Below are 9,960 nucleotides of genomic sequence, written 5' to 3' on the forward strand. Positions count from 1 at the left end.
ATAAACTGGGACAGCATAATCCTGACATGTTTATTTATTGGTCTGACAAGAGCAAATCAAAACTATTGTTACTAAGCCCTTGCAGAGAAACCACATGATCAAAATCACATCACTTCATTGATGTGATATCATAGAGGCGGGAAGAGCAAGCTTCAAATTAGCTCACCCTGCAAAGCACATGGTAAAATCAGCTACATGATGTCATCTGAGCCTCTCTTTCCCTATCTCTCTGTGGGAGAAACTCTCTCTCGGCCCACTTCCTGTGTGGCACTTCACTTCCTGTTGTTGTGATAATTTGTTCTGTTTTGATGTTAAGGTTCTAAAACTGCCAGAAATAATGCAGTGCCAAATTCTGATGTAAATGTGCATACTATGTACTGATGCATCAAAATACATAAAAAAAGTTGACAATATTATGTTTCAATTTTGTAATTCAGTCATGTTTTTAGTTGTCCTGCTTTACCAACTATAGCTAGCTAAAGTAGGACAGCATGGAGTAGCTAAAGTGGGACAGTCTTATAAGCTATTCCAATGGAGGAAAGGGATCCAGTTTACATTAGGGAACCCCTGTACTTAGGTTAGGCAAGGTTCTGGTTCTTGCAATACTATATCCTGTAAAAAATGTATTGTACTGTTATTTGAGTGATTTCAGATAAAGTGGGACACTTTTTGCATTTACATCTTATGTAACTGCTTCAGACATCTGTTCAAAATATTAGCCCAACAGATGATGCATTTCTGAAATCCTCAGATGTTTCCTAATCACACAAAATGTACTTGAATTGTCATTGGGGTACAATTAGGACTATAATAATGGTGTCCCAGTTTATCTAACCAGCTGTCTCAGTCTACCAAATGCAAACTGAAAATATGTTTTGTCTCAGTGTACACAAATGTCATGCCTCCTGTGAATATGAATTAATTAGTTTTGTTTTTTGGGTGATGAGGGAACATTTTGAGGATTTCAGAAATGTATTATGTGTTGAGCTAATATGTTGGCTAGATGTTGAAAAAGGTTACAGAACACGGACATGAAAAAAAAATGTCCCACTTCTTCACCCTATAGTCTACACTTTCTCCTTCTGAACTTCTAACGCGAGTGTGTAATTGGCATGCTGACTGCAGGAATGTCCACCAGAGGTGTTGACATAGAATTTGTTAATTTTTCTACCATAAGCTGCCTCCAACGTCATTTTAGAGAATTTGGCAGTTGTGGCTTCTTAACGATCAGAAGAGCAGCTCCAACAGAACAGTTACACCTCGGTTACCGCCAAAACATCAGAAATGCGGGTGTCGGCTATTCCCTGTTAACGCTTGATCGAATTGAATCTAGGCCTAAGTGCGTTCAAATCTTCCTAGAAGTGACAGCGTTGACGGAGGGATATGTCAAAATTCAGAATTTGGGCAATTTAGCAAGCCTTTATTCATGCAAAAAAAATCAGATTTATTGAATTAATGTGGGCTATGTTAAAGTGCACTTCATCTAATATAACAGGCTTTTAAAAATTCAATATTAGTGCAACATTTCTACTTAAAATATGAAAGAGATGCAAAAGGCACCACCCACATACTGATCCTGAAGACATCCTTCACAGGCTGGGCCTTTACCAAATGACAAGTCACCAATTCTGTGCCTTCACCTCAGAGGCTGTCACTAAATTACACACTAAAATGTGTAGACCTAATTCACTGCAGCACTATGAGACAGTACATATTCTGTGATAGATTAAAAACCCATTTCTAATTGATTATAAAAATAAAAAGCAACCTACTGCATTGGAAAGTGGGGTCTGTCGTGGACAAAATGATGGTTAACATTTTATTTTTCAGTTACCCCCCCCAAATCCATTTTATGTTTCATACAGGAATCCGTTGGATGACAGGATTTACATAATTACCCCCCTTCATGCTAAAATTCACCGGCAGCCTCTCGACTCACACACAATGCACGGTCTCCTTGCCTTAAAAAAGCAGTGATTAAAACATTCACACAATGTCATAGAACTCAGTCACATTAGTTCAGCTGTAGGAAAAGCCTTGACCTTGCTGGAACACATTGCTATAATTGATACTTATAGAACACAACGTTGCAATTTCCCCAATCCCCACACAATGATTTGTATTGTATCTGTGCAAGTAGGGATGGAGGGATGGAAAATACAGTGATTAAAAGGCAAGACGACTCGTGACCGGTTCTTTTCATTATTTCACTAGATTTACCTTCGCTTTTTTATGTTAAATGATTTCACAACTCAAATAAACCCATGTGATATTGCATTATGCAAAAAAACAAGTACACATCCCATTGTTGTTGGGTTTTTTCGGTCCTCCGAGCATGCTGCCGCTGGCTATATCTACAGGGCCAATTTCCCGATGATGACACCGATGACGAAGAACAGCACGCAGAGCGCCAGCACGCGAGTACTCAGGCCCTCCTCCCTTATCATGGCCTGTGAGGAAGATGAGTGGGGGGAGGACGCCATGGACATGACCTTCCTCTTCCGCAGACCATCCTCCTCCTGGGTAGAAGGAAGGAGTCACAGGCCAAATGTCAGTTATTTGCTCCATCTGTAACAATGCAGACTTACTTAATAGGCCTCATATTTGAGATGGGTAATTGACTGATTTGAGATCAGTAACTGCTTTTCACTGTTATTGCTCAAAAACAGCTGTTATATATTAAACAAGGCCTATTAAGTAAGTCTGCATTGTTACAGATGGAGAAAATAAAATGCATTGTGTCAAACAGATCTGATTGTTGTGGGTTCTAGGGACATATGAGACTCACCCTGATCTGTTTGTTCTCTTCCCGTAGCCTCTGGACCTCCATCTGCAGCCTCTTGCACTCCTCCATGATCTTCTTCACCTCGCCGTCATCCAGGGAGGAGCTGGCAGACTTAGGGAGTGAGGAGAGCTCTGACTTTATGGGGGTAGAGGACACATTTTTGTTGCTTTCACTGTCATGCTGTGGAAAGGAGTGGAGACACAGAAACATGCAGATGAATAACAGAATGGGGATGAGAAGCACAAAATAAAAAACAAAACATGGCAACGGCTGTTTCAGACATGCAATGGAGTGGAGATGATCAAATCATTCAGGACCTATTTGTGAATGGAATGAAGGTGCTCTGAATTAATCTTACACTGTACGATTAAATCTATGAGGGAAGGAATATCAACAACAACAAAAACATGCAATTGTATGTAGTAATATGATAAGATGTAGGAGATACTTACAGTTTTGTCATTCTCTAGCGGCAGCTCAAATGCGCATCTCAACTTGGAATCCATCAGCTCCTCTGGCTTTGCCTCTTTCCACTGTTTGCCAGAAGGAGGATAGAATGATAGAAAGAATGAGAGAGAAAGAGAGAAAAAGAAGAGGGCAGAAAAAACTGAATAATAAGGCAACACCAAGATGACCACACCCAAATAGGGACTCCATGACACTCATAAGAGAAGCATATCCTGACAGCACATTTGTCCCACTTGCAACGCCTAAACAAGTAGATGCTTGAGACAGTAAGACAGAACTAGAAATGCAGATTGAATAAGCTTACTGTGATCATCAGATCATAATTAGTGACATTCAGATTTATCACATTCCATTTGGACACTTACCACCCCTTCCATGTCAGTCATGTCATATGGAGCAAGCATGGACTGCACCATGAATTTGTGTTTGCTCTTTTCATTGGGATCATAGTCGAAAGGCTGTAGCATAACTGCAAAACAAAGCAGACAAATAGCATCAAGCAAACTCTTAGCAACAAGTTACCTTCCGTTGACCAGCTCAACATACTATTCGTTCCTGAGATTATTCAGCTACGATCATCTATAATCAAACTAAAAGATACCAACCAGATACATTGATGGAAGTGCCTGCGTCAATGATGCCACTGTTTGGACGGACACAGTATCGACGAGGCGCTGTCGTCTTCACTTTAAAACACACATTTCTATCTGTTGGGTTGCCTAGCTTCAGGGTGGCCGTGACGACATCTGTAAATGGACCTGGAAAAGATGGAGAGAATAGACAACAGATACACTACATGACCAAAAATATGTGAACACCTGCGCGTTGAACATCAAACTCATGGGCATTAATATGGAGTTAGTCACCCCTTTGCTGCTATAACAGCCTCCACTCTTCAGGGAACGCTTTCCACTAATTTGAAGAGGTGTCCAGATACCTTTTTTTCCCAGTGAAGCGAAATCTTAACGCTACAGTATACAATGACATTCTAGATGATTCTTAGCTTCCAAATTTGTGGGAACAGTTTGGGGAAGGCCCTTTCCTGTTTCTGCATGACAATGCCCCCGTGCACAATTCGAGGTCCATACAGAAATGGTTTGTCAAGATCAGTGTGGAAAAACGTGACTGGCCTACACAGACCCCTGACCTTAACCCCATCGAACACCTTTGGTATGAACTGGAACACCAACTGCGGGTCAGGCCTAATCGCCCAACATCAGTGCCCGACCTCACTAACTCTCTTGTGGCTGAATGGAAGCAAGTCCTCGCAGCAATGTTCCAACATCTAGTGGTAAGCCTTCCCAGAAGAGTGGAGACTGTTATAGCAGCAAAGGGAGGACATATTAATGCCCATGATTTTGGAATGAGATGTTCAACGAGCAGGTGTCCACATACTTTTAGTCATGTAGTGTATCTACAGAAATAAGATTGATCTCGCTTGTGTTCAGATCCTGCTTGTGTTGCATGTTTCAGTGTTTGTTTAATAGCCTACTGATTCCGTGAGCACCAAGCCTCACGCAACACATGTCAGATAAACAATTTCACAAATTCGGCTGTTTTTAATCTTCGCTTTGCTGTAATAAAAGTTGTACACTTTCTTTCGTTAGAACATCCTCTCTGGTATTACTTGTAATGTATTTAGTGTTGTTTACACTGTTCCAAATTGTGAGAAAATGTATATTTATAATAATAACTCAACTTTTCTTGATCTCCTTATTGTTATTATTATCATCATCATCATTATAATAAGTAATGTCATTATCAGTAGGCTTAGTAGCCTTGTATAACTACCATCGAGCTGCAGGCCTAAGAGCACATCCTGTTTAGTCTTAACACCCTAACTTACTTAGGCCTATATTTCAATACTTATATTGGCTACTATATCAATCAATTAATCGTTCATGTCATCACACAGCATACGAGTCATTCATAATTTGAAATGCAATCAAGCATTTTAGGTTTAAAATAAAATAACAAAATCGACCTTGAATAATTAGCGTAAACAATAAATAAACCGTTCCATTTTGGCAATTGCATTCATGAATGCATGCGACTGTTTTGACTCTTTGCTGTAATAAAGGCTTTATAAAAATGAAATGTAAAAAAAGGTTACAACAGATTCTCTGGTACCCTTTACATTTATTTAGTGTTGTTTATATTGTTACAAATGGTTAGAAAATGTATATAGTAATATAAAAGCACCCGTTTGGCACATAATATGAACGCAGAACTTGCTCCTTACCTTCTTTTTCTTGATCTCCAGTATTTTCCACAACTAGTCAAATGTATTCCACACATCTGAATTCCCCTTTACCTCCTGAGCAACCGGTGAACATTCCCCAGTTTCGAGTTTATTTGTCCTCTGCATCCATTTTGCTGTCACGTGTTACGGCGTTCAGAGTTTGTTATAACCAATTTATTGATGTAATTATGATATCCTATAGGTCAGAACCGATTGGTCATATTCATGCGATGCATACGTGTCACATAAAGAGAGCAAGGCCAAGGGTTGAGGGAATAGGGAATGTTTTTCCTAAACAAATGAGGGATTTCGGTAACAAAACTTTTCAGTGAGAAATGGCTGTAATTATGTTGCAGCTTCAACAACACGGACAGCGTGATAAATACTGTTGATATTCTGTAGTCTTCACTGCAGCAGGGAGGAGAGAGAGACAACCGGTGCTAGTCACAGTCACTTGCTGTAAAAACTACAATTATACAGTGCAGCAAGTCTGAGTCCGGCCCGGCACAATCAAATCAATTGCGGTCGGACTCCCCGGTCGGACTCCCTCTAGTTATTTGTGTGTCTTAATTATTTCATCAAACATAGCGCTTAAAGCATCAGACAAGCTCAGTGCATATAGTTGATTTGATTAAAACACATGAGATATATGGAAAAAATAAACGTTTAAAATTTCAAACAATCGATTGGTCGAAAGAACCTGATGACTCGGTCAACCAATTTTATTTTTAGTTGGGGACAGCCCTAATATTATTCTCAAATCCATTCATCAATTATAGCCTGTTCAATAACTCCATTACAAGTGGTAAGATGGTCCTACTAAGAAACTTACAATTCTGCTAAAACTCACTGATCCTGCGCCTGACAATTGTCAACAGTCACTTTTCTACTGCAGTATTTCTCAATCAATTCCTGGGGCTCCCCTAGGAGGTGCACAGTTTCAGGCCAACAATAACACCAATCAAGGGCTGATTCAACTAATCAAGGGCTTGTTCATGTGTGGTCAGGGCTAAAACAAATATGTGCCCCACGAATGGATTGAGAAACGTATATGTATCCATAAAGGTAATTGTGAAATGGGATTTTCCCTAGTGTCGCCCTGACCTCAGAAAGTACTATAAATGAATAAATTATACTTCATTTGGCTAGCTAGTAACGTTAGTAGCTATAGCAGAAATATCTTAATTTATGGTGGCAAAAACTGACTCGCAAGTAAGGGAGATCGTGATTATGATAGTAACTGAATAACATGCAACTAACATTGATTGAGGAAATTACCAGGGCCTGGCTTTTCATTGCAGGCTAAGATAGCTAGCTAGCCACTGAATAAAATGACAGCTAGCCATTAGCCTGTTAGCATCGGTAGGTAGAAGACGTTGCTATGCAATGTCCCTTCGCTTGTCACCACTCTAGTAACCAAATATGATACACCGTGTTCAGACCCATTGTTTAGTTATCAACAACACTACTGATAATGCATTGACGTTAGCTAGCTTGGAACAATGGTCAAATACTTGCAGACCAAACTGTCCGGCCCTGCCCTCTTACCTCTAAATTTCAGTTCGTGTGGTGGCTCAAGCTGGAGGACTTGCTCTTGTCTGGCCATGTCCCAGAGGTTCGAAAGCCTTTCTGATATAAGTACCTGGTCTATATGTCGCAGCGTTTGTTACTATAACTATTGTAAAATCTCCTAAATACGACCCGATTTCGTTAAGGGATAGCTGGAGGATCACAAATGCACCACTTGGACAGCCAAGTGCCAACAGCTGAAGCTAAGCTAGCAAGCAAGCAGGAAGCAAAGGCTCCATGTGACGTCGTGGGAGGGGGCAGGTCTGTGGAATGTCAGCAAAGAGATCTCTGTGAAGTTGTTATATTTTTGCAGGGCAACCCGAAAAAACCCTCTGATCTGGCAGATATTTGAGAATGTAAAGTCATTTTCATTTAGAGGGTGTTTCAAGCAGATATCCTTATTAATTGACACACTGGGTGATGCTCAGAAAGGCATGTAATGATGCTAAGGAATCAAATCAAATCCAACTTTATTTGTCACATGCGCCGAATAGAACAGGTCGAGCTAGACCTTACCGTGAAATGCTTACTTACAAGCCCTTAACCAACAATGCAGTTCAAGAAAGAGTTTAGAAAATATTTAACAAATAAACTAAAGTAAAAAATTGTAAAAAGCAACACAATAACATAACAATAACGAGGCTATATACAGGGAGCGATACCGAGGCAATGTGTGGGGGTACAGGTTAGTCGAGGTAATTTGTACATGTAGGTAGGGGTAAGGTGACTATGCATAGATAATAAACAGCGAGTAGCAGCAGTGTAAAAACAAATGGGGGTGAGTCAATGTAAATAGTCTGGGTGGCCATTTGATTAATTGTTCAGCAGTTTTATGGCTTTAGGGTAGAAGCTGTTAAGGAGCCTTTTGGTCCTAGACTTCGCACTCTGGTATAGCTTGCCGTGAGGTAGCAGAGAGAACAGTCTATGACTTGGGTGATTGGAGTCTTTGACAATTTTGGGGGCTTTCCTCTGACACTGCCTACTATATAGATCCTGGATGGCAGGAAGGTTGGCCCCAGTGATGTACTGGGCAATACGCACTACCCTCTGTAGCACCTTACAGTGATGCCACTGGTCAGGATGCTCTCGATGGTGCAGCTGTATAACTTTTTCAGGATCTGGGGACCCATGCCAAATCTTTTCAGTCTCACGACTGTCTTGGTGTGTTTGGATCATGATAGTTTGTTGGTAATGTGGACACCAAGGAACTTGAAACTCTCGACCCTCTCCACTACAGCCCTGTCGATGTTAATGGGGGCCAGTTCGGCCTGCCTTTTCCTGTAGTCCACAATCAGATCCTTTGTCTTGCTCACATCGAGGGAGAGGTTATTGTCCTTGCACCACACTGCCAGGTCTCTGACCTCCTCCCTATAAGCTGTCTCATCGTTGTCGGTAATCAGGCCTACCACTGTTGTGTCGTCAGCCAACTTAATGATGGTGTTGGTGTCGTGTTTGGCCACGCAGTCATGGGTGAACAGTTAGTACAGGAGAGGACTAAGCACGCACCCCTGAGGGGCCCCAGTGTTGAGGATCAGCTTTGCAGACGTGTTGTTACCTTCCCTTAGCACTTGGGGGCGGCCCATCAGGAAGTCCAGGATCCAGTTGCAGAGGGAGGTGTTTAGTCCCAGGGTCCTTAGCTTAGTGATGAGCTTTCTGGGCACTATGGTGTTGAACGCTGAGCTGTAGTCAATGAACAGCATTCTCACATAGGTGTTCCTTTTGTCCAGGTGGGAAAGGGCAGTGTGGAGTGCGATTGAGATTTGCTTCATCTGTGGATCTGTTGGGGCAGTATGCACATTGGAGTGGGTCTAGAGTATCAGGGATGATGCTGTTGATGTGAGCCATGACCAGCCTTTCAAAGCACTTCATGGCTACCGACGGTAATCATTTAGGCAAGTTACCTTCGCTTCCTTGGGCACAGGCACAATGGGGGTCTACTTGAAACATGTAGGTATTACAGACTCAGTCAGGGAGAGGTTGAAAATGTCAGTGAAGACACTTGCCAGTTGGTCCGTGCATGCTTTGAGTACACATCCTGGTAATCCGTCTGGCCCGCGGCTTTGTGAATGTTGACCTGTTTAAAGGTCTTGCTCACATCGGCTACCGAGAGTGTTATCACACAGTCGTCCGGAACAGCTGGTGCTCTTGTGCATGCTTCAGTGTTGCTTGCCTCGAAGTGAGCATAGAAGTTATTTAGCTCATCTGGTAGGTTTGCGTCACTGGACAGCTCGCGGCTGGGTTTCCCTTTGTAGTCCGTAATAGTTTTCAAGCCCTGCCACATCCGACGAGCGTCAGAGCCGGTGTAGTAGGATTCAATCTTAATCCTGTATTGACGCTTTGCCTGTTTGATGGTTCGTCTGAGGGTGTTGCGGGATTTCTTATAAGCGTCCGGATTAGTGTCCCGCTCTTTGGAAGCGGCAGCTCCAGCCTTTAGCTCGATGCGGATATTGCCTGTAATCTGGTTGGAATATGTATGTACGGTCACTGTGTCTTTTGTTCCGGAACTCCAATTTGAGCAGCAGCAGCTGAAAAATGAGCTCCTACAAATATTGAAATTTACATGGTTTTTAGAGTGAAGTACATCGGAAAAAAGCTAAAGAAAACTGCAAGACTGAATAGGAGAAAAAACAAGCAACAAACAAAGAAGATAGGCTTTTGAAAAATAACTATTTTTCATAAAATTGTAGTTATCTTAGCTAGCTGAATTGTTTACCAGTTGCTAAGCAGTTGCTAGGGACTCTTTTGGAAGAAGCTAGCTAGCTAACGAAGAACAACAAAGAATATCTAGTTAACAGAAGAAAAGAAAGAGAAAATCAGGACAGAAGAAAAAGGATATCAAAGTGAAACAGTTGTCTAAAGACACAGGAGACAATAATACAAGAAACAACACTTCTGT

At 41.5% G+C, this 9,960-nt stretch overlaps 1 protein-coding gene across 1 annotated transcript; it reads right to left on the reverse strand.

Moving 5' to 3' along the window:
* Positions 1–1,805: 1,805 nt before the first annotated feature.
* LOC106566691 (vesicle-associated membrane protein-associated protein B) lies at positions 1,806–7,307 on the reverse strand. The gene is made up of 6 exons (XM_014134977.3): positions 7,044–7,307; positions 3,859–4,011; positions 3,619–3,722; positions 3,238–3,318; positions 2,789–2,965; positions 1,806–2,519 (listed from the first exon to the last, which is right to left on the reverse strand). Exons 1-6 carry the CDS (start codon positions 7,099–7,101, stop codon positions 2,355–2,357), a joined length of 738 nt encoding a protein of 245 aa, XP_013990452.1. The 5' UTR covers positions 7,102–7,307; the 3' UTR covers positions 1,806–2,354.
* Between the last annotated feature and the right edge of the window lie 2,653 nt (positions 7,308–9,960).

Source organism: Salmo salar, chromosome 13, assembly GCF_965601325.2.
Source record: "Salmo salar chromosome 13, fSalSal1, whole genome shotgun sequence".
NCBI classification, from domain to species: domain Eukaryota; kingdom Metazoa; phylum Chordata; class Actinopteri; order Salmoniformes; family Salmonidae; genus Salmo; species Salmo salar.

Coding starts and splice junctions, on each gene's coding strand:
- LOC106566691 (XM_014134977.3), bottom strand. CDS start 7,101: ATGGCCAGACAAGAGCAAGTCCTCCAGCTTGAGCCACCACACGAACTG. Junction 3,723..3,858: donor CACTTCCATCAATGTATCTG/GTTGGTATCTTT, acceptor TTTGTTTTGCAG/TTATGCTACAGCCTTTCGAC. Junction 2,520..2,788: donor AAGAGAACAAACAGATCAGG/GTGAGTCTCATA, acceptor CCTTCTACCCAG/GAGGAGGATGGTCTGCGGAA.